Source organism: Mangifera indica, chromosome 1 (assembly GCF_011075055.1).
Source record: "Mangifera indica cultivar Alphonso chromosome 1, CATAS_Mindica_2.1, whole genome shotgun sequence".
Taxonomy (NCBI): Eukaryota; Viridiplantae; Streptophyta; class Magnoliopsida; order Sapindales; family Anacardiaceae; genus Mangifera; species Mangifera indica.
Genome location: NC_058137.1, coordinates 7920658 through 7947449, shown reverse-complemented (window position 1 = coordinate 7947449; position 26792 = coordinate 7920658). Strand labels below are relative to the sequence as shown.

The 26792-nt window shown below is 34.0% G+C and overlaps 3 protein-coding genes across 6 annotated transcripts; 2 read left to right on the top strand and 1 right to left on the bottom strand.

Annotated features, from left to right (window-relative positions):
* Window positions 1-15856: 15856 nt before the first annotated feature.
* On the bottom strand, window positions 15857-17334 carry LOC123217209 (high mobility group B protein 3-like). The gene is made up of 8 exons (XM_044638044.1): window positions 17195-17334; window positions 17049-17103; window positions 16833-16931; window positions 16692-16749; window positions 16554-16598; window positions 16389-16469; window positions 16211-16303; window positions 15857-16106 (listed from the first exon to the last, which is right to left on the bottom strand). The coding sequence occupies exons 2-8, from the start codon at window positions 17093-17095 to the stop codon at window positions 16086-16088; spliced, it is 444 nt and encodes a 147-aa protein (XP_044493979.1). The 5' UTR covers window positions 17096-17103; window positions 17195-17334; the 3' UTR covers window positions 15857-16085.
* Window positions 17335-19361: 2027 nt separating this feature from the next.
* On the top strand, window positions 19362-22767 carry LOC123213681 (protein GET1-like). 2 transcript variants are annotated; one of them, XM_044633150.1, is made up of 7 exons: window positions 19364-19544; window positions 19652-19731; window positions 20102-20172; window positions 21439-21509; window positions 21594-21675; window positions 21991-22040; window positions 22551-22767. In XM_044633150.1, the coding sequence occupies exons 1-7, from the start codon at window positions 19425-19427 to the stop codon at window positions 22617-22619; spliced, it is 543 nt and encodes a 180-aa protein (XP_044489085.1). In that variant the 5' UTR covers window positions 19364-19424; the 3' UTR covers window positions 22620-22767. The 2 variants fall into 2 exon arrangements, with proteins under 2 accessions (XP_044489092.1, XP_044489085.1); XM_044633157.1 differs by lacking the exon at window positions 21991-22040 and having other exon boundaries at window positions 19362-19544.
* A 1396-nt stretch (window positions 22768-24163) lies between these two features.
* Window positions 24164-26792, top strand: LOC123228241 (heterogeneous nuclear ribonucleoprotein H2-like). Of its 3 annotated transcripts, none has more exons than XM_044653576.1 (2): window positions 24164-24316; window positions 24503-26792. In XM_044653576.1, exon 2 carries the CDS (start codon window positions 25740-25742, stop codon window positions 26511-26513), a length of 774 nt encoding a protein of 257 aa, XP_044509511.1. In that variant the 5' UTR covers window positions 24164-24316; window positions 24503-25739; the 3' UTR covers window positions 26514-26792. The 3 variants fall into 3 exon arrangements, with proteins under 3 accessions (XP_044509511.1, XP_044509502.1, XP_044509519.1); XM_044653567.1 differs by having other exon boundaries at window positions 24172-24316; window positions 25736-26792; XM_044653584.1 differs by having other exon boundaries at window positions 24189-24316; window positions 25641-26792.

Below are 26792 nucleotides of genomic sequence, written 5' to 3'. Positions count from 1 at the left end.
AAATTTGGAATAAATTTTAGGGTTATTAATTAAAATGACTAGATTTTAAGAGGGTTTTCCAAACGACACATTTGTGACTATAAGACTTAATTAAATATTATTTTACCGTGATCCCAAACCTTAGTAACAAAACCCTAAAACCTAAAACATTATCCTAGCGGTAATTTTGATCAAACAAAAAATCTCATATAAATAAATGTCATGCCAACAGCAAAAATTCAAGGAAGAAAGACCATTAGATTGATGTAAAAATATCAATATTTACTAGGATGTAAGTGCAAGATTTAAAAGTATGGGGTTGAGAAATTTTCAAAAGGGATATCATGGGTAGGGCTGGACTCGAGCCGAGCCAGCTCGAGCTAGCTCAGGTTGACTCGGTAGATTTTTTTTTTTTAATTTTTTTATACAAAACGACGTCGTTTTGATCCATATATATATACAAAACGATATCGTTTTGATATGAAAAAAGAGCCGAGCCGAACTCGAGCCGAGCTTCGGCATAGCCTAGTTCGGCTCGAGCCGGCCATAAATAAATCGAGCCTAGCCCGAGCTGGCTGCGAGCCGAGCTTGGCTCGGCTCGAATCCAGCCCTAGTCATGGGTGCAAAGCAAAATTTAAAAGTTACATGATAAATAAAGTTTAGTGTTCCCACTAAACGTTTTAGAGGTAACGCTAAACTTTAATTTGGGGAATAAGAGCAAAATTTAAGAATATAAGGTATAATACATTTTTTTGTAAATGTTTTCAAAGGTGTACATGCAAAAAAAATGCTAAGCAAAGATTTGGGGGCTAATAGTAAGAATGTAAAGCTAAAGAGTTGCACAGTATCATGTTAGAGGTGTAATTATGGGATTCCAAAATAAGTGGGCGTAAATGAAAAGTTAATAAATTTGGCGTTTTAAAAATGCTAAACTTATTAAGTTATAGTTTGGTATCTAATTTTATCAAAACTGACTATTTAGGGGGCTTATTGTGATGTTTTAAAGTTAGAGAGGAATTTGGAGAATTTTGTGTGTAAATTTAAGAATTTAAAAGGGATATATGACAATTGATTTGTTATGAAATTCTAACATGAATTTGCAAATTAGATTTGAAGTCCCTTTGGTTTTTTTATCAAAGTTTTGAATATTTATTTTGGAATAAATAAATATAATAAAAAGAAAATGTTAAACCATGTCATCAAACCATAAACCGTAATTCATTAACCATATACCCAATTTTTACTATCGTAAACTGTAAAACTTAAACTCTAATCTAATAGCCCGAATCTCTGACTTTAAATTTATAAAACTCTGATAATCTCACTATTGTCTAAACCCAACAATAAAATGAGAATACAATAAAGGGTCGTTAGTTTCACCATATCCTTATTTTCATTGACTCTTGCATGTGCTTCAGAAATCCCAATCAAGTCATCATGTCTAACAAACTTTTTATTTGGAAAGTATACATTCCATATCTTTTGCTTTGACACAGACGAAATATACGATAATATATCTATATCTTAACTAAACCACTATTTTGTGATTAAGGTAAACTCATTTCAATTAAATCTAATAAATATCTCGTTAAGTTAAAACCAAAACTTAGGGATATTAATTAAAATAGGCACTCGCATCCCCGTCTAAACCTTTTTCGGCAACAATTACTCCGTTTTACTTTTTTAAGCAAATCAACTGTTTCATTCCAAAAATACCCTTCTTCTGATTTTTCAAACGCAACGCTTACGTTCCGCCGATTAATTCATTACTTTTCAATAAAATCATTAATATTAAATTACCTTAAATAAAAAAAATTTATAAATTAAAAAAGAGAACAATATTTATAAATTATTTTATTCTTATATATAAAAAATATAACGGTTTTTTCTAAATTATCTATAATAAATAAAATTTATAAATTAAAAAATCAATTAATATTTTATAAAATAAATAATTGTTATATATAAAAAAATATTAAGTTTTTTTCTAAATTATCTATAATTAATAAAATGTATAAATTGAGAAGCAGATTAATTTGTATAAAATAATAAATTGAGAAAAATATTATTTTTTATAAAATAATTGATTTTTTTATATCGAAAACGGTGCGTTTTCTTCTCAGGTTGTGCAAAGATATCTGGGAATTTGGAAATGGGTGTTGGTGCGGGACTCTGGAAACGGGTGCGGGAATTTCTGAAAGGGTGCGTGGATGGTGCAACAGTTTCTGAAAGGGTGCGAGAATTTCTGAAAGGGTGCGGCAGCTTCTGAAAGAGTGCGGCGGTTTTTTAAAGGGTGCGGCAATTGCGTAAAGAGTGTGGCAGCTTCTGAAAGGGTGCGGAGAGGGTGCGACAACTTCTAAAAGAGTGCGGAAAAGGTGCGATAGCTTCTGAAAGGGTGCGTCAATTGCGGAAAGGGTGCGGCAATTTGTGAAAGGGTGCGGTAATTACGGAAAGAGTGCGACAACTTCTGAAAGGGTGCGGAGAGGTGCGACAGCTTCTGAAAGTGTGTGGAGAGAGTGTGACAACTTTTGAAATTGTGCGAAAAGAGTGCGATAGCTTCTGAAAGGGTACGACAATTACGGAAAGGGTATAATAGCTTCTGAAAGGGTGCGACAATTACGGAAAAGATGCGGCATTTACTGAAAGGGTGCAGCAATTGTGGAAAGGGTGCACCATTTACTGAAAGGGTGCGGGAATTGCTGAGAGATGCAATAATTTCTGAAAGGGTGCGGCATTTTCTGAAAGGGTGCGGCATGTTCTGAAAGAGTGCGTGGAACTGTTGGGCGCGTGGCCCGTAACGTTTGAGTTAGAAACTAGCCCTAACTTTTTATAATAACTTTAATATTTCAAATCAAAACTTCAACCAAACTTCGACCGTCTCCGCAAAACCAAAATTTCTCACACTCGATTCACCGTCAGAGAACCGTCGTCGGAAAATTACGGCAATGTCGTCGGAGTCGTCTCAGTCGTCTCAGGTGTGTATTTGTTACCATTTATTCGGCATTATTCCGCATTGACGCTTCGGCTTTGGCACATTGTATGAGATTTAGGTTTTCGTTTGGTTGGTTGGATGTATGTATATCGATTGGTGGTTGTTTAGGGTTTGTGATTGGTTTTCCGGTTTAACTGTATTAGTTTTGGATGTGATTTTGCCGGATTTATTGCGTTGCGTTGGTTGATTTCACACCGTTCACGCACACATTGACGCACCCTTTCACGTTTCGTCGCACCCTTTCACGTTTCGTCGCACCCATTAGCACTTCGACGCACCCTTCACTCGTTTCGTCGCACCCATTAGCACTTCCACGCACCGTTCACTCATCGACGCACCCTTAGCAGCTCTTTCAGGCACCCTTCACTCAGCAACGCACCCATTCACATGTTTGCCGCACCCCTTTGCACATCCACGCACCATTACACAGTTTGCCGCACCCTTTGCACATCCACGCACCCTATCACATTTTGCCGCACCCCTTTGCACATCCACGCACCCTTTCACAGTTTGCCGCACCCCTTTGCACATCCACGCACCCTTTCCCAGTTTGCCGCACCCCTTCACCGTTTGCCGCACCCCTTTGCACATCCACGCACCATTACACAGTTTGCCGCACCCTTTGCACATCCACGCACCCTATCACATTTTGCCGCACCCCTTTGCACATCCACGCACCCTTTCACAGTTTGCCGCACCCTTTTGCACATCCACGCACCCTTTCCCAGTTTGCCGCACCCCTTCACCGTTTGCCGCACCCCTTTGCACATCCACGCACCCTTTCACCGTTTGCCGCACCCCTTCACAGTTTGCCGCACCCCTTTGCACATCCACGCACCCTTTCACAGTTTGCAATTTGTTGCATTATATTAGTTATATTAGCCTTTCAACCTTTTCCTAATTTTTTCAACATATTGATTGCTTTTTAGGATAATGGAGTTAATGAAATTCCTGGGGAAAGGAGGTATAATGACAGCCATTATTTTTTGGCGAAGTTAAAGGTTAGAGATCATGTGGAAACTGTCAAAGAAATCAGAAATGCCCTTACAAATACCCAGAAAAAATTGTTTAAAACATGTTGCTTCGGGCAATTTTTAAAGATGGAGACTTTGAAGCATAGTTCCAGTTTATTACATTCTGTGTTATTTCGTCAAATCAACAAAGGAGTGGTGGGAGAGGAAATGTGGTTTCGGCTTAACGGGGTGGACTGCAGATTTGGTCCTGTTGAATTTGCTTTAATAACAAGATTAAAATTAAGTAGGGAAATGGTTAAGAGGAGGGTTATAGGAAAATCCCGATTGAAATCTCAGTATTTCCCAGGTAAAAAGGTTGTTACCTATGGTGATTTAGCAGCAATATTTAAAGAAAGAGTATGGATTGACAATGATGATGATGCCATTAAAATATCTGCTTTATATCTACTTCATTTTGCATTATTAGGATCCGATAATAGAAAAACTATTCCAGAGAATATTTTAAGTATTTTTGATGATTGGGATACTTTTAATTCATATCCTTGGGGCACACTTGTTTGGAAGCTGACAGTAAAATCTTTGGGTGATGCTTTGGTAAAACAATACAATGAAGTTTCTAGATTGTATCCATTGAATTCAAATGATATTCTAATATTAACTTACGGTATACGAGGATGTACGTTAGCATTTCAGGTAATATTAACCCTTTTTTAATATTTTATAAGTATTTATGTTTACTCATTTATTTTAAGTATTATTTGTGTATTTGTTATTGATAGGTTTGGATATACGAGACGCTTAATAATTTGGAAAGATTTGTAGTCTGCAAATCGGTTAAGATAATACCTCGAATGTTGAGATGGAGAAGTTTAGAAGTTCCAAGCTGGGAGGACATGGATCGTATTTTAAACTCTTCTGAAGTAAGTTCTTATGCATCTCTAAACTACTGTATTATTAGTTCATTTTAAACTTCTATTAATAAACTTTATTTGAATATCTTTAGGATGTTGTCACATCTCGTATGATTGCATCCAAAGTTGAGAGGCAATCATGGTATTACGAAGATGTTATAAATGACATTGATGGCTTAGAAGAATCTGATACAACTCCTGATGCACCTTCATCCCCTCCAAACATCCAACCTGATGTAACATCCCCTCCAGACATCCTTTATGGCATTACATCCCCTCCAGATATCCAACCTGCACCTTGGAGTACTCCTGTTCGTAGGCGATGAAGTTCATTTATAAGTAGTCATGTGCCCTCGCCTCAACCGGCTGAAGAAACACATACTTGCAATATTCCAAGTGCATCTACCCGGATGGATAATGATAAATTTGATAGGCTTCAAGAGCTTCTACAAGGGTTTATGCAAAAAGTGGATGCACGACTTGAAAGCATTGATGAGCGGCAAACACTACTTGAAGCACGTCAAATATCCATAGAAGCCAAATTGACCGAGCTTCAACATAAGCACCATTCAAACCCATCAAGCCCAACTGAAGTGGTATATATATATATTTAAACTATATTATGATATATTATATTTTTGAATAATTGAATGATGTTATTTTGGAAATTGATAAGTGTTTTGTTTTTTATTTTCAGGATGAGCCAACAGAAGTTCTGTTTGAGTATTTTGATCAGTTGGATACGGATATCCAACAAACAATGGATGTCACAAATAAAACTCAAACAGAGCATCGTTCCATTACTCGAAGGACATTACGTGGAAGGATAATGAAGAAGGGTAAAGCACTTCGGAGCCCATACACTGATCCTTTTGAACATCGTCGTGCACGGGCAGTGATAGGGGCATCCTGCAGAAAGGATATAGCAAATCTTATATGGGAATATTTGCAATGGTACGGAGACCCTCCCGAACCGGGATTGGGAAACACTTATTTATATGGGCCATGCGATAAAATAAAATGGTGGAAGCTATTATGTGAAGATAACCATTGGCTCATGGATCAGGTATATTAATCTTAAAAAGCCTGAAGTTACATTACTTTTATATTATTATTTTTTTATAATGTTTGCTAATCAGTTTAATATTATTTAACTTTTCAGCATATCGATAGTTATTTAGTGGTATTACGACATACATTTCCATCGGCTAAATGGACTTGTGTCGAAACTTCTTTTGATGGGTGGTTACCGCATATAATAAAAGAACGAGAAGATTATAGATTAGATAATTATCGATGGCCACGATTATTATTAGATCCGATTGAAGGGATAAATGATTCAGACTTACATAGAGGTTATATCTCATGGGCTAACGTTGATCGGGTTTGTATTATGAATCTTGATATTTATATATTATTTTGATAAAATATAATAGATAAATTTTGACTGATGGTAATGAATTCATTTTATTACAGGTTTATATTCCGATCAATTATGAATCTCAACACTGGGCATGCGGTGAATTAGACTTAAATGCTTGGACTTTGACGGTGTATGATTCATCGAAAGCATTTTTTGACTCTACAGAAAAGTTCTTAGAGGCTATGAAACGTTATTCTTATCTTCCGTCTATTATTAATGCGACCAACTATTGGGAGTCACGGGGTCTTGAGCCAAAGTTAGAACCATTGACCATCACGAGATGCATAGATGTGCCACAACAAGGCACTGCCTCCGGTGACTGCGGGATATTCTCATTATTTATTTTAGAGTATCTCGCCACTGGCAGGAGATTAACTTTTAGGGCATCGAATGCTTCTGTCATGCGTTGTATGGTTGCATCCAGAATATGGAGGCATGGCGGGAATACAATTCTTTGATTTTTTTTATTACATATAAACATATGAATTTGATTAATATGTTTTAGTTATATGCATATTTTGTTTGATATGTTGATGTGGTTGGAATTTGGGTTGATGGATATATTGATGGATATATATATATATTGGAGTGCAGTTTCTTTTGGATTTGTTATATACAGATTGGCAATGGTTGAAAATACAAAGGAGATGCTGCCAAATTCTTTAAAAAATTTGGCCTAAATGATTCTGTTAATTTGATAAATTTGTATTCATATTATAATAAAAATTAAATAATACTTAATCACATATATATCATTCATATATTCAAAAATAAATATGCATAATGAAATTACTCATTTTATAATAATATCAAAACATAAATATAAAATAAATATAAATCTATCTGTTATTCTTCATCTTTCAATATTCTATTAAATATTTAAAATTTTAAACTCAACTCCATACGCAAAAACATAATAATAATTGCGGCAATTTATTAGAAACAGCAAAAAAAAAAAAGTTTTAGAAATTGCTTAAAGTAAAGATATCCCTAAAGTAAAGAAAATCATCACTTCAGCAAATTAAATCCACCATTGATAATTAACATAACCCCTAATGAAGTTTCACTTGCGAAAAGGAAAAAATTGTCATGAATCAGAGACCAAATTATCATGAAGATGTTGTAGCCTCAGTTAAGGGATTTTTACAAACTAAACGTGTGTGTCCTTTTTGATGACATCTGCTACATTCAACTTGATGGATTTCTTCTCCTTCTGATGGTCTTCTATTATATTCTGATGGACGACCAGAACGTCGCTGTTGCATTTGTGGTGGATTAACGATACGGATATCTTCAGGTTGTACCCATTCGAAAGAATCTCCCAAAGGTTCAATAGCCTCCTGGTAAACAGCTTTCCAAAATTCAGTTGAGTAATATTTATTTACCCAAGGATAACAATTTGAGAGGTTTTGAAATCTGGCAATTGCTGCAACATGCGTGCATGCTATCTGTGATAGTTGAAACTTTTTACAACTGCATTCTTTTGTTGTAAGATTGACTATAGCGACGGATCTACCAGAACTATACACTTCATATCTATCAATGGTTACTGGTTTGACAATCATATTAGCTGATTTGCGAATATGATTGGCTAACTTTTCTTCAGCCCACGAAGTCAGAGGATGAGTACAAGTATCTGAAAGATATTATAACATATAAAAAATTAGAAAATAAAGATATTTAGGGTTTTTAGCTATCATACTGCAAAGAGTAACAAATTTAGGAGGTTTGTACCTGCCATATTGCGACGAGTATAAAACCATTTTTGTAAAGTCGAACGCAAGAATTCAAGGAGCATAACCACTGGCAATTTACGTGCATGTCGTGCTAGAGCATTAAACGATTCAGCAATATTTGTGGTCATAATGTTATATCGGATGCCAGGAAAGTGAGCACGAGCCCACCGTGCGTAGTCGATCCCTTCCAAATAAGCAGCTGCAGTGGGGTTTTCAGCTTTAATCATATGCAAAGCCTCTTCAAAATCCTCTGTTCGATAAGCCTTCGCCGCTCTCCAAAATAATCCCTCCATATGTTTTGTTTGCTTGTATCGAGCACGCATATTTCCTTTTATATGATGGTTACACCAGCCATGATGTGCATTCGGAAACACCTCTCTCACAGAACGAGTGATGGCTTGGTGTCTGTCTGAGATGATTGCTAGATTAGTGAGATCGCCGATACATCTGTGTAACGCTCGAAGAAACAAGGTCCAAGTCATTGTTTCCTCCCTTCCGCCAACTCCAAATGCAATTGGATAAATTTGATTGTTTCCGTCCTTCCCCACAGCAATAAAAAGTGTACCCCAATATCGACCTTTCAGAAATGCTTCATCAATACAAATAACAGGACGACAATACTCACGGAATACTCTAATAGAGCATCCTAAAGATATGAAAACAAATTGAAATCGATTATTTGAGTCAGTTTCAATTTGTGTAATAGTACTAGGGTTTCGTTGTTGAAGGTTATAACAAAATAGTGGTAATAATCTAAAAGACTCTTCTGGTGAACCTCTAATTTCGTTCAACGCCCAATTCTTTGCACGCCAAGCTTGTGCATAAGATATATCAATTTGAAACCTATCTGCCATATCTGTTATAATTTCTTTCGGCCTATACACACGATCCCCAGCAGTAAATACGGTCTGTAAGATTTTTCCAAGTGCCCTTTTACCTGCTTGCCTGTGATGAGGCCTTATCATATCGCGAGGACAAGTATGTGTTCCGAATTTATGTAAGACAAATACATCGCTATTACTTAACTTGCTCCCTCCCGCTTTCCATTTGCATTGTTGATGTAAACACTTTATATCCCATCTCTTTTTATTTGAGCTCGAGACCTTGAATTGATAACCATTTTCTATTGCATCTCTATATAATGTATCTTTCAAAACTTGTTTAGATGCAAACTGGTTTGTCACTTTGAATTTGTCGCGTGATGGTGCAACAGTATGAACTGTAATTCCTTCATTTTCAACATCTCTGTAAGGTTCTGGACCACCAAAAAATGGATTGCAACCAACTAAACTTTCAGGTGCTGTCACTGACGTACCAACCCCTACATCATCAACAACATTATCACACATTTCTGCACCATTATAATCTCTAGCACCCACGTTATCAAAACCGCAATATTCATTTTCTTCTGGAAGGTTAATATCATTTCTTGGAATATCATCTGTTTGATAACAGCCTTCAGGTGTACCCCATATTGGTTCTGGGCCTCTTTCACCATATGCCAAGTCTTGAGAAAAAGGATTCCAACAAATATCGTTCTCAATACCATCTGTATTTATCCTGTTAATTTCTGGAACACTTTCTGGAACACTTTCTGGTATATGTTCTGGTACACTTTCTGGTTGTGTATATATGTTATCCATGGAATGAATTTCGACTGATGGATTTTGTCGGATGCCTTGATGAATCTCTTGATCCAGTTGTGAATATTGCTGATAAATATCTGGAAATTCATTTTGCTGTAAAACCACTTCAAGAAAAAAGGGAGACTTTTTGTGAGACTTACATAACTGCATCATCATTCGGATATCATAATCATCTTTCAATAAATAAGGTGTATCGCTAAACTTGGTTGGATTCGGCATATAAATTTTAATTTCATTAAAACTTTGATCGATACCTAAACGAAAGCATACTCCTTCCTTAAATCCTTCGTAATTGATTCTTTTATCAGCTGAAAATAATTTCTGCAACCCACCGATATATTTGAGGTGATTACCTTCATCGTTGCGCCATTCTCCTCCGAATCCTAGCATAAACATCACTCCTACCATTCTTTCTTATGGATGGATTCAAAATCAAAAAGGTGAGATTGAAGTTATAACAAATAAAGAAAGAGAGAGATCTTTGTGAAATAACAATAATTTGTTTATGGAGAAAGTAGATAATCATAGATTTATCTACTTAATATTGCAGTAAATACTTTCATCTGCCACAAATCTACCCTACCTAAATATTAATGAAGAATTGAATTCTCTTCATATAAAAAATAATTAATTATTAACGTCTTAATAAAGGTTTAAAATTAAAAATGATAAGTTGTGCATGCATGCACAAGTCTCTGAACATTAGGGTTTTCACGCACCCGTTAGATTATAATGCAATGCACCCATCCACGCACCCATTCGCACACTTCCACGCACCCGTTAAGCAATTCCTGCACCTTCAACGTGCCTATAATGCTTGCCGCACCCTTTCTAAAATTTCCCGCACCCTTTCGGTAATTGCCGCACCTTTTCAGAAACTGACGCACCCTTTTAGCCATTTCGCACCCTTTTGACAAATCTCGCACCCTTTTAAAAATTGTCGCACCATTTTAGTATTTCCCGCACCCTTTTAAAAACTGCCGCACCATTTTAGTATTTCCTGCACCCTTTCAAAAAATGTCACACCCTTTCAGTAATTCCCGCACTCTTTCAGAAAATGCTGCATCCTTTCAGTACTTCCCGCACCCTTTCAGAAACTGCCGCACCCTTTAAGAAATTACCACACTTTTTTGTCAATTGCCGCACCATTTCAGAAACTTTTCAGAAATTAACATACTCTTTCAGTAATTCCCGCACCATTTCGGCAACTCTCGTACCCTTTTATAAACTACCGCACCCTTTCAATAATTCCCGCACCCTTTCAGAAACGGTCATACCCTTTTAGAAATTGCCATATATTTTGGCCAATTGTTGCACCCTTTCAGAAACTACCGCACCCTTTTCGGGATTGCCATACCCTTTCAGTAATTCCTGCACCCTTTCTCGCACTCTTTCAGTTTGCCGCACTCTTTCAGAAACTTACGCACCCTTTTAGCAATTTCCGCACCATTTTAGTATTTCCCGCACCCTTTCAGAAAATGCCGCACCCTTTCAGTAATTCCCCCACCCTTTCAGAAAATGCCGCACCCTTTCAGTAATTCCCGCACCCTTTCAGAAACTGCCGCACCCTTTAAGAAATTACCATACTTTTTTGTCAACTGCCGCACCATTTCAGAAACTTTTCAGAAATTAACATACCCTTTCAGTAATTCCCGCACCATTTCGACAATTCTCGCACCCTTTTAAAAACTGCCCGCACCCTTTCAATAATTCCCGCACCCTTTCAGAAAATGTCGTACCCTTTCAGTAATTCCCGCACCCTTTCAGAAAATGCCGCACCCTTTCAGTAATTCCCGCACCCTTTTGACAATTCCCGCACCCTTTCAGAAATTGCCGCACCCTTTAAGAAATTACCATACTTTTTTATCAATTGCCGTACCATTTCAGAAACTTTTCAGAAATTAACATACCCTTCCAGTAATTCCCGCACCATTTCGGCAATTCTCGCACCCTTTTATAAACTGCCGCACCCTTTCAATAATTCCCGCACCCTTTCAGAAATTGCCATACTTTTTTTGTCAATTGCCGCACCATTTCAGAAACTACCGCACCCTTTCAGAAATTAACATACCCTTTCGATAATTCTCGCACCCTTTTAGAAACTGCCGCACCCTTTCAGAAATTACCGTACCCTTTCAGCCATTTTCGCACCCTTTCAGCACTTGCCGCTGCACCTTTTCCACAATTTTCACACCTTCCACGCACCCTTTCACGGTTTGCCGCACCCCTTTCCAAATTATCCACCATTTCCACAGCCTTTCTCAAATTTCCGCTAAGTTTCTGCACCCCTTTCCAAATTAACGACCATTTCCGCACCCTTTCTCAATTTTTCCCAAGGTTTCAAAGCACCCCTTTCAAAATTCCTGCATCTCTTCAGCGCAATCTGTTTGAAAATAAAACACACAAGGTATCATTTTAAATATATCTATTATCTTTTATATATAAAAATCAATTATTTTATAAAAATAAAATTTAATCTATTTTTCATTACTGGTAATTTAAAGAAAAACGTATTATTTTTTATATATCCATTATTTTTTATATATAAGAATTTATATATATTGATCTCTTTTTTAATTTATAAATTTTTTTTATTTAAGGTAATTTAATATTAATGATTTTATTGAAAAGTAATGAATTAATCGGCGGAACGTAAGCGTTGCGTTTGAAAAATCAGAAGAAAGGTATTTTTGGAATGAAACAGTTGGTTTGCTTAAAAAGGTAAAACGGAGTAATTATTGCCGAAAAAGGTTTAGACGGGGATGCAGGTGCCTATTTTAATTAATATCCCCAAAACTTATTCCTTTCGTAAAGACTAAATGAGTCAATACACCACTAAATTGGGTGACGTTGCAATTAAGAAAATATTCTATGCATGTCTGCCAGAACATATCCTCTATTACACCTTAGTGAATCTCAATTGAAGCTTTGTTATGACCTTCTTATGAACCCTAATTGTCACATGTGTCTTAAAGTGGTAGGTGTTTTGGTACTTGACAAGAGGTAGCTCTAGTTGTATAGAATGACTCTTGGATTTTATTTTCCAAATTGACATTATGTTCTAAAAAATCTACTTTTTTTTTTAATTTGTTAGTATCACTAATAACTTAACAAATTAAATTCAAACCCTATGTGTTTGTTACATTATTAAAACATCATAAAAACATTATTCTTTTCCCTTAATTTCATTCAACTTTCAACATATTTTCACTTAAATGTCATTGATGAATAACCCATAAAATTTAAAATTTTACACTTATACCCCTAAAATGTTACATTTGCACTCCTAAATCTTGCATCTAACCCCTACTCCAAAAACTTGTTCACATAACCCCATAGGTACACTAGCGGCATGAACTTTCGCATTTTTTATGACTTTCTTTTAAGCTCAGGGAATTTTTGCTGTAAAACTGCAAGAGTTTATGCCACCTAAACCCACAACTACGAACCAGACAAATTGCATTTTTTATGACTTGGCTTGGTAAATTTGCAAATACACCTTAACGCCAAATTGGATGTCTAGACAGTAATTAAAATAGTTATAATTTATTGGGTTTTAATTAAATATCCAGTGATCAAACTTTTTTTACCCCTCCTAGCTTTTCAAAATTTGCAATACAACCCACGTCAAACTTTGAATATGGGGTAAATTATTATTTAAAAGTTAAGGGGCTTACAGTCATTTTCCCTAGCGGTGTTATTTTTGCCCTCTTAACTTTTTAATTTTACAATACAACCCTGATTTAAACTTACTAAAGCTAGAAAGTGAAGTTACTATATAACCCTCCCTTCTAATTATTCCAATTTATCGTCTGATAGGAAGTTCGGTATTTTTGCTGAACTTTCTAGCGTTAAATCTTGGATTTGGGGCTAAACAGCATTGCAATAAACTTTTGGCCTCCCCAGCTTTTAATTTTAACACATGCACCCCCAATTCTACTTTATGAAATACATGATAAATATCTATATAACCCTTTAGTTTTTCTTTTAAACAAAAACCTCCTTGTTCCAAAGTTTAGCATTGACTCTAAATTACCAATATAATCAACTCTAGTCTCGTTCAATCTATTCAAATGATACTCCAAACTCTATTTATAACAAATAAATTCCAATAATTCGATGCTAACAAATTAAACAATCCCAAAACCATAATTTCAATAAAAAAAACTCTAAAACTCAAAACTTCCAAGCATAAACCACTATAATCAAGATCAACACAATATTTTTTTGGATAATCATGATTAATATGTAATGAAAAAAATGAAATAATAAAATCTTACTTCTTCCTCCCTTAATAACTGGAAAACACAAATTCAAGCTTTACATTGACAGAAAATTATAATGGCTCCAATGATGACAGAAAATGAACAAAAAAACTTAGAATAATGCATGGAGGTTAAATGTATGTGATGTTTGGTCTGATTTGTTACGGAATTACGAACAGAAAATTGGCTGAAATTTTGAAATTGGGTGACACTGAAAGAAAACTCAATTTATATAAGGGGCATTCTTGTTAGTGGGAAAGGTTTAGTCCAAAAAAAAAAGTTCATTTTTAGGTTTCAGGGGTGGAAAAGAATTATCCAAAAGTTGGGCTAGAAACAAATTTACGCTTGAAAATATATGGCTGCCACATATTTGGAAGACAAATCCAAAATATGACGTAACTCTTAAACACAAAATGATTATTAAAACATTCTGTCAAGAGAAGGCCACACCGCTTATTCCTACCAAGTTTACTCTTCCTACTTTTTATAACCATTTAAAATCTCAAATATTAACCAAAATCATTAATTCTAGAGATAAAATTATTATCTAATTAATAATATTTAAAAAAATTAAATTTTATCTTATTTTTTTCTCAAAATTATAAAAATTAACAATTTTTTTTTATTCTTAAGTTTTAAAAAGTTATATATTCTTTCCTAAGAATTCAATATTTTGATAAATTTTTTAACAAATGGCAGTTTCTTCGATGCTCTCCTAATGATATCTCTCCTTTTTTAAAACTATCTTTCCTTCCCAACCATCTCTCCTATTGTCACTCATTCGTTTAGACAATAAACCAGATAAATCATTTCTGCTTAGACAATTCATTGTCGTCCAAACAAAGATGAAATCAATCTTCATCTAAATGAATTGTTCATTGTCCAAACAAATGAACAATGCCAAGAGAGATGACCTAGAAGGAGAGACAGTACCAAAGAAAGACATCATTCGAAGAGCATAAGAGGAGCCATTGCTTGTCAAAAAAATTTACTAAAAAATTGAAACTATAAAAAAATATATATAACTTTTTAAAACTTAAATATAAAAAAAATATTAGTTTTTAAGATAACAATCTATAAATAGATATTTAAATTTTTAAAAGATAATAAACCCTTTGCTTCAAAAGAATTTATTAACGAACTCAATAAGGTAAGAAATTTAAACTTGCTTAAAAACAAGTCCAGTTTCTATTAGAGTAAATAACTTTTATAGCAGAAATAAAATAAAATAAACAAATAAATCATCCAGTCTTATTAAGACAGATCATATGTTATACTCATTTTAAAGTCATACATTATGGGTCCAAACTACAACACATGGGAAGAGACATATGGCATCATACAGCTATGTACCTGTATTTTTACAAAGTGTTATTCAAGCTCTGTAACTACCCGAGTACTATGACAACTCAGTAACACCATTATCAATTAAAATTTTACAATTTGTATGCATAAGCTACCTACGAAAAAGCAAGTTCAATATCGATTGAAGTAAATAAACATTCCCCCCGCAAGGCACCAAAACCATGCGTGGCTAATCGAATTTCCACCTCAGTAAGTAAAAAAAGAAAACAAATGAGAAAACAATTCATTCGCAACTCAATCGGCCACTCATACTGTACAGATAATCTGCTCAGCTATATAATCTTATATTATAATCAAGAAAGAAACAAAAAATTAAAAGAAATTGAAATACTATAAGTTTCCAAATTCACTATCGCCTGTCACATTAGCAATCCACAAACAATGATGCCAACCCAATTTCCAAGTCAACAGAACTTTCATTAAAAAAAAAGTCAAAAAGCAAAGGAGACCATGATATAGAGGCAAGACACTAGTCCTAAAACCGAGATACTTGCAGAATTATTTGATCTTTCCACAAGTACAAATGATCTCAATAATAAATCAGATGCAATAACAAACAAGATAGTTAAGGAAAGACTGAAACTAGATCATTAAAAATTAGGGAAATTAGTATATAAGCATATGTGCTCTCAGTGAATTCCTGATAGGGTGCACTGAAACCAGTCCTTTCTCTGTGCTTTGTTTTTGACTAATCTAATTAATCTAATCTAAAACATTAATTAGGGGTTATCATGTTATGAGGAATTCTACTAAATTGCTCATGTCCCACATGGATCTTCCTCCTCTGCCTTTCTTTAATCATCATCTTCATCCTCCTACAAATCCAAACAGCACAGTTAATTGAAACCCGTATTATTTTTTTTCACTGTTTTTATGCAATTAAGTACTGTTTCAAGCATAAAATAATAATAAAACAAACCTCTGCAGTGCCACTGCCATCTTCATCCTCGTCGTTCACTTCAGACTTTGACTTGTCAGATTCATTCTCCTCAACCCCATTCTCTCCATCAGCCTATTATAAATTTAGAAAGCCCATCAATCACCAAAATTTTCATACTTTAAATTTATGTGAAAAAAAGTATTAAAGATTTATTCACCAATTTCTTGTTGTAAGCCTTCATGCTCTTGTTGTAATCATTCTTTCTTGACTCAGCCTTAGCTACATATGGAGCTTTTTCCTGATATCGCAAGAAAAAAACAGATTAAGAAAATAATTATGAAAATTAATTTAAAAAGTTATAACTAAGTCTGATAATACTAACGGCGTCACTCATAGACTTCCATTTCTCTCCACCAGCTTTGCCGACCTGATCCGTAAAAATAATGTGAAATATACAAATATAAGTTTCCCGAAAAATAAAAAAAGAACAGTGTCTGTAATTGCTTATGTCATTACTTACAGCAGCCACAGATTTGTTGTCAGGATTTTCTCTTTTGAATTGCACCCTAAACTCCTCCCTTAATTTCACATAAAAAATTACAAAGTAAATAAATAAACTCACGACGAAAAATAATATTAGAAAAAAAAAAAAAACTCTTACATGAAAACGAAGAAAGCACTAGGAGGCCTCTTAGGCTTGTTCGGATCCTTCGCAGCCTTTGCCTTCCGCTTTCCGGCTTTCGCGCCTCTGCTCTTTAGCCTATAAAACGAAACGTGCAACATAATAACGATCGTAAACTCAAGCCTACTAATAACTACACGTATGCGAATCAGATCTACGGAGACGAAGAACGAGAAATCAATAACGAAAACTTACTTCGTATCATTACCGTTGTCCTCCGCTTTTGATCTTCCTCCCTTCATGACAAAACCTGCGCGAAAAACAAATCAAAAACCATGAGAATGGCAAGGAAATTGGTGTGACTCGGACTGAGACAGCGCCGCAGAGACTCGCCGAGTTACCTGGAGCGATTAGGGTTTTTGAGAGATGTCAAACGATGTGCTGGTTTGTAAATTGTGTTTGTTTGCTCCTTGTTTATTATTTTGTGCGTTCGAGGGGCCTTTTTTCGGTTAAAGAGCGTAGCGAAAATAACGAAAGGATTATTTGGGAAACTTACAAAAGAAACAAAATTATAAATTGAAGTCCGGGTTTAGGCGGGATTTTGAAATGAACTGCCACGTCATTTTTCATTGGCCAGACGACTGACGGTCCGTCAGTGCTTTCCTTGTTGAAGTGAATGAAAGATTGCGTCACGTGGCCATTAACTCTGCAGCCATTGAGGTTAGATATGTCAATTTGTTGCCGACTCGAGGGATTAATAGGATTGCCTTGAAAGTAGGCGTGGATATGATCCAAGCTAATTTAGGTTTGAAAGTTAATTTAACTTAATTTAATTTAATATAAATTTGTTTGATTAAAATCTAAATTAAATTTATATTAAAATATTTAACTTATTTTTTTAATTTAAACCAAATTTAAATTAAGAGGTGTTTAATTTAGTTCGATTTGTATTAATAGTTTGAATTCATAATTTGATTTAACTCAAATTTATAAGTCGAATCAGTTCAAATTCAATAATTTGAATTGACAATTCAAAAATATGATTCGATTCGACTCTAATTTATGGCTCGAATCAAAAATTTTGAATATTATTTAAATAAAACAATGTTATTTTATTAATGAACTATGAACTCAAACTATGAATTTGAACTGTCAATTTTAACCATTAATTCGAACCGAATCAAGTTACGAATTTAAACAATTAATTCGAGCTACGAAATCAAACCAAATTCAAACAATTTATTAGTAAACAATGTCGATTATGTGCTAGTTATTTATCAACAAAACTATATATATTTACTTTGACTATATAAACAAATACACAGTTATATATATAATTAAGTAATTTAGTGATTTTAAATTAATAATAAAATAATATTTAATTATATATAATATATATAAATATATATTTATTTACGAATTTAAAATGAGTGCATATAATATGGATTTTCTTTATGCAGCTAAATACAAGTGAGATGAGATACTTTATACTTGAGTAAATTACTATTTCCCATCTAGATGAAATTACATGTTCCCATCGCTCCATCTCTTGAATTTTTAAATTAAATATATTCTTTCAAAATATCATTTCTCTTTTCCAAAAAATGTAAAAAAAAATTGCAATGCAGATGATAGGGATGACAATGGAAAGCAAAGGGAGGAGATTTCAATTCCCATCCTCATCTTTACACAAAATATTATTCTCCATTCTTGGTCCGTCCCTATTATTAGGATAAACAAAATTTTCCATCATCTCTATGTGACGAAAAATCTCTTCTTCATCCCTTCCCTGTCCTGACCTCTGTGGAAAAAAAATCCTCTTTTTGTACTTTCAAAACATAATATAAATATATTAAATAATAAAATTAACTAAAATTAAACATAACCCACTATTTCAAATATCACAGATATCATATATTAATTATCTTAATATGTATAACAAAAATATAAATAAATTTGAAAAACATAAATAATTTAAAATTATAAGAATATGTTAGTATTTTAAATACAGATATTAATATAAAGAGATGAGATGAGAACACATGTATTCTTGTCCCATATTGTAGAGATATTTTTTTGTCTTTATCTCCTTTCCTTTTCTTATTTCTATCGAAAAATCTCCTCCCTGTTAAGGTTGGGGAGAGTTGGAAACTCTAAATTTAGATCGAAATTATCATCTCTAGTAGATTGTCAATCACATTTAAAAATATTCAATTTGTCTAGAATTATTTATTAGATTTGACAAGATTGTATCATTTTTGGTGTTATTTTGAAAAAATTTGCACCAAACAAATATCAGTTTGTGCTTTTGAATTTCACGTGAGTGTTTATAGTTTAAGATTTTAATAAAACTATATACACTAATAATAAATATTAATTTATATACTAATAATAATATATTATTATATAATTAAATATCTAAGTGATTTGATATTTTGAATTAGAAATGAAATGATCCATAATAAAAAAAACAATGGCATTCTTTTACATGCAATGTGTCCAACGGGTGATCCGACCCAAGCACAACCCGACCCGCATCAGAGATCCGAAAAGTAAAATACTTAACGTGAACCAGCGATGATAGGGGTCGAGTTTTATCAATTTTCGTTAAAAAGATTTCCGTGAACAAGGATGGTCATGAGAGAGGAAGAAATCATAGGAAAACAGGAAAGCCCTCTAGCTGCACCGCTTATTTTACTTATTGTCTTCGCATTTCAGTACGTTTCGCGATGGGTCCAGCAACGGAAGATGGTAACAAATTAATTCCGTGTAAATGCTTTTCATAATCTAATCCATCATTGATGTATTAATATTCAGATTTTCTGATGCTCATATTTTGATACGGTGGCGTTTATCAGAAAGGATACAGGAGTGATAAAGAAATGCAATTGCGGGGAGAAATAAAACAAATTTTGAAAGAGGCCAGCTCTTTGTCGCAGTGAGTGGTCAAATTTCGATTTAGTACAAGTATAATTCACACAATAGAATTGTATGCGTAGATCAATTTTGATTTAATGGGCATTGTTTTTTTCTATAATTTCCCCTTTAATAGTTGTATGTTTGTTCACTTAATCTTGTTTGTTATCAAGCTCTGAAAGAAATGCAACTTGCTTGTATAATCGTTTGTTCAATTGAAAGCCTTTTATACTTAATAACAATGACTTGGTAATTGCATCTTTGGTTAAAATTACTAGTTACAATTTATGCTGGCGTTTTCAAACATCACAGTTGAACAAAAGGTTTGGATTGTTGATGATATGATGTTTAATGGTTACAACTGTATCATTGGGTGTTTTATTTGATTTTAGGCCATCAACATTTGCACAAGCTGTGAAGCTGAGGAGGTTGGCAGCTGCTAAGGAGAAGGAAATTGCAAATCGTGAGGCTACTTTTAGTTTTAGCGAATTTGTTTAGTTGTTTCTTTGAGATATTAATTGCCAAAGTTTATGTGATTTTTTATTTTTTGGACTTGTCATGTCTTTTGGGATTTCATGGCAGCTTATGTAGAAGAATTAATGTTTGATTAGGAGGTGTGTCAGAAGCACATAGAATAATTTTTCTTAGCTTTTAGATTCTATATAGTGTGTTTGCAGTATTGAAAGTGAACTTGATAGGGCCAAATCTCACTCACATTATGTTAGAGAGTGTTTTGGTTTAAATATTTAGGTTAAAACAAAAACAGTTATGTGATTGAATGGTGGACTCGATAGGTTAAGAGAGCAAGAACAGATCCTGACAAGGAGGAGGATTTCAATTTTAGGGTGCTGGAGTTAGATGTTACAAAGGTGAGGCGCTGCTTTTGATTAACTGGATTTTTTGATTATAAGTTCTTAAGATTAGTCCTAAAAAAGGAAGGAAAGGAGAATTTGCAAACAGAAAAGGAGTACACTCACTGCTTGAACTATGTCTCTCTGCCTTTCTAGCTATAATGTTTGTATTTATGAGGAACAGTCATGAAGAAATCCTTACTTTTGGTATATATTGCTTAAAAGTTACTTAGGGTTGCAGAAGATTCCACAATTAGATACTGATGGTTGTTTTATATATTAGCTTTCATTCATCACACTCTTTTAGGCCCAAAAGATGCATGTTAGTTGACTGATGGAGGAGCTGTTTATGCCTGAAGTTTACAACTTTCATCTTTTGTATATTGTTTTCAATATTTGGAAGGGCTCCTTTGAGCTTTAACCGATCGGAGGTTAAAGCCATTCCAGAGGAGAGAATTGATATATTCTGAGAGGAGTTTGATGAATCATGATTGCCAGGGAGAAAATTTTCAAATGAGTGGCAATCCAATCTATTGAAAACTATTGGCTTCTCCTTGAACACATCCCAACCTAAACTCGAGATCTTTGCCATGATGTTCCCCACTTACATAACCAAGACTTCTGTTATTTATTTATTTACTTATTTATTTTTACTTAACTTCATATTAGGAACTTTTTAGGAATCATAATTACCTGAAATTGAAGGTTTGAGGTCTCTTTTCTTGATAATCTATAAAAAAAAATGGAATGAATCTTGGAAAGTCTTCTGTTGTGCTTTGCTATTTTTCGCCTTTCATGTTTTTACCCTAGTTGTATAAATGTAATTCATAATTTCTCTTTTTTGTAAGAAATTTATAACACTGTTACTTGTCATGCAGATAAAGAATTACAGTGCAGGGAGATAAAATCGTCTTATGATCTATATTTGAAAGTTTTGTCAATTTCAAAGGTGGTTCTGTTCATATTAAGTTGTTAGAAGTTTATTCCTTTTCCATCTTTGAGGTCCTAAGAAGTCTTTCATTTGGTTGTATAGGTTGTTGTATATTTTGTGCTCATTTGTTGGTTTTGGAGGACTCCCATAGCTGCTGTTTCCCGGCCACTTGTGCAACCTTTTGGTAATTAAATTCTATCTTCCAGGAATGCCTTGAATCTCTCTTATTTCTCTTTCCTAGCTGTTTAGGTATGTATCATCTATGTTATCTGAGTCCAGCATTCGCGGTGCCATAGTGCTCTTACTTTGATGGTAAGCTTAATGTTGTACTTTACAAATTATAAATAAGATAGTTGCCTCACCATAAAAAAGAAGCCTATATAAAAATTGAATGAGGGGAGAAGTTGAGGGTGGATGTTTATTCATTGAGAAATGAAGGATCTGTCATTTGGTATGTATCTGGCTGTAGCTTGTTTCAATTATAAATACATTTTTGCAGGGAAATTTTTATCTTGGAGAACTGGAGGTGTTTCAAATAACAATGTTCTGGTAAATATGTTTGCAATGTCTCGCTTTGTATATTTTATTACGCATGACTGAGCTTTTCCCATGGTGGGTTATTTTTTTCTCTTACTTGTGTTTGCTTAACGAAGTCAAATATTTAATTTAAACTTTATCACTAACAGTGGGTTCATTTGGTGATTCATGATTTGTTCTGCTTATTGGGTCTAGTTTAAATATAAAACAGAGGATTATTGTGAAGATACTCGATAGTCAATTTGGCATGAACTATTTATGCTTTTTTTTTTTTTTAATATTATATATTAATTCACTGATTTGTTGGGAACTTAGCTCAACTAAGTATTTCCTGAAATTTTAGAGCTTACAAGATTTATACTATAGAAAGTGTTGCATCCTCTGCGCTTGGTGTATGACCACTAACATGTTTTTTTTTCCTTGTAGACTGCTGGTTGCTTATTAAGAAAAAAAAAAAAAAAAAGAAAATCATGCAGATGGATGTCTATGAATGTTCTACTGATCTTTGTAATTTAACTGCAGGTTGGGATTATACCTTGGCTTATATTGTCCACCAGGGTTAGCAAATATGTTTGTGAACTCTTCAAGTAGAGTAAGGACTAGTAATCTGCATTTCTTGCAGACAGAATAATTCCGCAGCAAGTTTTTTTATTTTGGGATTTTCATAACCTTTTTCTGTATTATTCTACATTATTTTCTTTTTGTTTTCCAGTCTATATGTAAATTCAATTTTGCAGTAGTGAGTGGCAAATTGGCCTACTATTAATTGACAAACAGAAAAGAAAAAACACTATAGTGGATTCACAAACAGTAAACATTTATATTAATTGACCAAAAAAACTCCAAGGCTTAAAGGAAAACTAACAATGAAGGACAAAACCACCATTATTCTCTGATCAAAAGAAAAAGGATAAAATAAGAGTTAAGTTAACAAAAAAAAAAAAAACATTATATTATTCATCAAGGTTTTGAGTGTTGCAAAACATAAGTCTTTAAACTTTCTTGAGATTGTCAAATTTGAAGATTTTTTTCCAAGTTGGTTAACTTATTTGAATTTCACTTTCAAGTAACCATACTTGACTCATGTGAGTGAATTGAGCTAGTGAAGAAAGATTGGGCAAGTGAATAGATGAGAGAATGACTTTGACCGATTGAGTTATATACGAATTAAAGATAAGATCATTGGTTATTGTTGGTGAATCTACATTACAAATAATACGAAAGAAGATGAAAACGAAAGGAAATATAACTAAATATGAATGTGAATGATTACCGTAGTAATGATATCAAAACGAATACTACAGGAGAAGATAGTGAGCTTGTAAGTGAGTTTGCTTGTTTTGATAGCTCTCCCTGTAATGCGTGAGACTTTTGAAAGTGTTCATGGGAACATCAATCACAAATGCCACATCACTATCATAGTAGGCGAGTGTGCACATACAAGTGATAATGAAGTTAAAGTACATATCCTTGAATCCATAAAATAACTTGATGAAAAAGTGGAATGAATTACAAACGATATAGTCTCAAATTCACCAAATAGCCTTAGATTTGGACCACGATCGTTATCTTTGAACGATGGTTGTCATCTCAAGGTCATCTTTGGACAATTCGGTCATGTTCTTCCACCATTCGTTGAACAAACTGGTTAAATTTTAGAGAGGAAAAAATAAATTTTTTAAAATTTAATTTAAAAAAATATTAGTTTTTTCAACTAAAAAAAATAAAATATAATTTTAATATTATTGATAAAATAATAAATTTATCTCTCCAATCCTAATAAAAATTTTATAAATATGTCTTAATAAATTAAAATCTAAATAAATATTTAAATTTTTTATCAACCATAAATATGGTTTTACCATTGTAACAAAACTTGGTTTGATCGTTTGGCAAGGAGTGCCTCTGTTATTGATAATGATTGTTGACTTTGAAAGGGCTTCGGGTCGTCCTTGAGGTGGTGATCGCGATGCTGTGGAAGTTATTTTAATATATATTTATTCTATATTACCATTCAAGAAACAATTCTATTCCCTAAACCACCCTCATACCTGACCTCATCATCTTGTCGTTTTGAATCTTAAATAAAGAAATACAAGGCTATTTATGTAAACTAAACACAAATCGAAGATTTAATAAAATTTGGCAATTTAAAGCCCTGTGCCGTAACGCGAGAAATAGAACGGACAAGTTTGCGTTTTATTCGTCTAGGGTTCTTCTATTTTATCGAAGATTGGCGAGTGAGGAGAAGAATTATCAACGGCAGGAGCCATGTACGGATCGAGGGGGTAAGCTCTTATGTTTATGATTAATCCTTTTCTGTCAGTTTGGCTGTTCTGTTCGTGTTTTGGTGATTATGCGGACCTGATTTCATGTTTGATTTTATTTCTTTTTTGTTTTGTTTTCCGATTATATTAGTCTGTGATTATAATTAATTGGCTCTAATAGAAGAATTGTTTTTATTGAATTTTTAGGTTTTATTTTAATAGCAGATAATTAAAGTACACCGAGAAAGCTAGTTAACTGATGATACCAGCAACCTAGTCAATAATGGTGATATTTGGCAAACATTTCCAGCATGGAAGAGCTGGTTAATGTAGAGACTTGAATTGGATTACGGCCCTTAAAATTTATTTGTTTTCAGTTGAAAGCGTGTGCAAGGTGATGTGTTTAAAGAATTAATGCTAGAAATATGAACAATATGGAAATTAAGGGACAAGATGGATTCTGTAAAGAATGTTTATTAACTCTGTACCTTGACAAGGGTTTTGTGATATTTGTACTTGTAAATGTAGTTACTATGATTTTTTAAATTTCTATGCTAAATTTTCTAACCTATTAAAGATGTTTTATAAAATTGGTAGTATCAAGTCCATCCAAAAAACTCGCTGAAGACCCCGAACCTATGGCACTTAGCTAGTTAGATATACAATAATGCTTATGCACTTTGTTGAATCAAACAAAAGAAAGGGCCCAATAGCCAAACACTGGTTTCAGACAAATAAGTTCTGCCTGAAATTGAACAACAAATTTATAAGAATTGGAAAATAAGTTGGAATGAGGGTGAAAAGAAATGATATAGTTTGATAATGTTCACAGTATTATTCTTACAAGTTTTCTTCTATCTTCTATCCATATCAGAGCATATAAGTGTAAATTATATAGTCTCTGTTTGTCTCACCAGTCATTATGTTTTAAAGATACAATAAGGCTGTAAATAGCTGAAATTAAAGGTGAATTATTAAGATTGATACGGATTTATTACTTTAGTTTATGTTGTAGTGTATTAGTTCTACATGTCCTGCCTTTGTGCATGTCTTTTGTTCGGTATTTTGTGTAAATTTGCCTGATACTTGGTGCCTTCTCTTCCATTCATGTCATACTCAGATGATTTTCTTTGCTTTCTGTTTGTATTAAATGGCATACTGTGAATGCAAATAATGAGGATGATGTTATTTGACTTTGGTTTATTTTCCCCATTTATTTGTGGTCTATATAATATGCATGATCTATTCTGCCTTTCTACTACTATCACTTAGATTAGAATTTGTTACTGTCCATTGTGACCAATTGTGTTTCTGCTTTGCTTTGCTTTGAAATTATGAAAAGTAGGATTAGACATTAGGTATCAGGGAAAAGTGGGTTGGGTTTGGTTTATTAACAGGTTGAGTGGGGAATTTTTTTCTTTTGGGTTTGGATAATTGAAGGGCAATGTTTGGAAGCGGGGGGGTTTCGGATGGGTACGTGGTCGGCTCAAAGAGACAAAGAATGATGGACTCAAATCCCTACTTTGCAGTGAGCAGCAACTCAAGTAGCTTTCAACTGTATGGCTATGGTGGTGGCTTTCAGCCCCCTTCCTTTCCTGTGGTTCGTCTCAGAGGCTTGCCTTTCCACTGCACTGATATTGACATCTTCAAGTTCTTTGCCGGACTAGACATAGTGGATGTGTTGCTGGTCAACAAGAATGGACGGTTCTCGGGAGAGGCTTTTGTTGTTTTTGCTGGATACGTGCAGGTTGATTTTGCTTTACAGAGAGACAGACAAAACATGGGGCGTAGGTATGTGGAAGTTTTCAGGTGCAAGAGAGAAGATTACTACAGTGCTGTGGCTGCAGAGGTGAATTATGAAGGAATTTCTGATAATGATTACCATGGAAGTCCTACACCATCTCGTGCAAAGAGATTCAATGACAAAGATCAAATGGAATACACTGAGATTTTAAAGATGCGCGGCCTCCCATTTTCTGTAAAGAAATCTGAAATTGTTGAATTCTTTAAGGACTTCAGGCTTATTGAAGATAGGATACACATTGCATGCCGCCCTGATGGGAAAGCTACTGGTGAGGCATTTGTAGAGTTTGCATCTGCAGACGATGCTAGGAGAGCCATGTGCAAGGACAAGATGACAATAGGTACAAGGTATGTTGAGCTATTCCCTTCAACAAAAGATGAAGCTCGACGTGCTGAGTCAAGATCAAGGCAGTGAATAAGCAATGAAGCTGGAAATTTTGAAGGCTAACTTTTTTTGTTATTTCTGTAGTTCTTTCAGCTAGTTGTGCAATTAAGCATATGCAACTTTTGCTTTTGTGTGAAACTTACATTACATTGTGCCTTAATATTGCATATGTTTAGGTTATATGGATAGAGTATTCATCAATCTTATTTGTTTTCCTTTAAATTTTAGATGGAGATATTGAACTTTTCATATTGTTTATGGAAACAGAAAAATTATGTGAATTTATAATATGTATTATTTTAGATATTA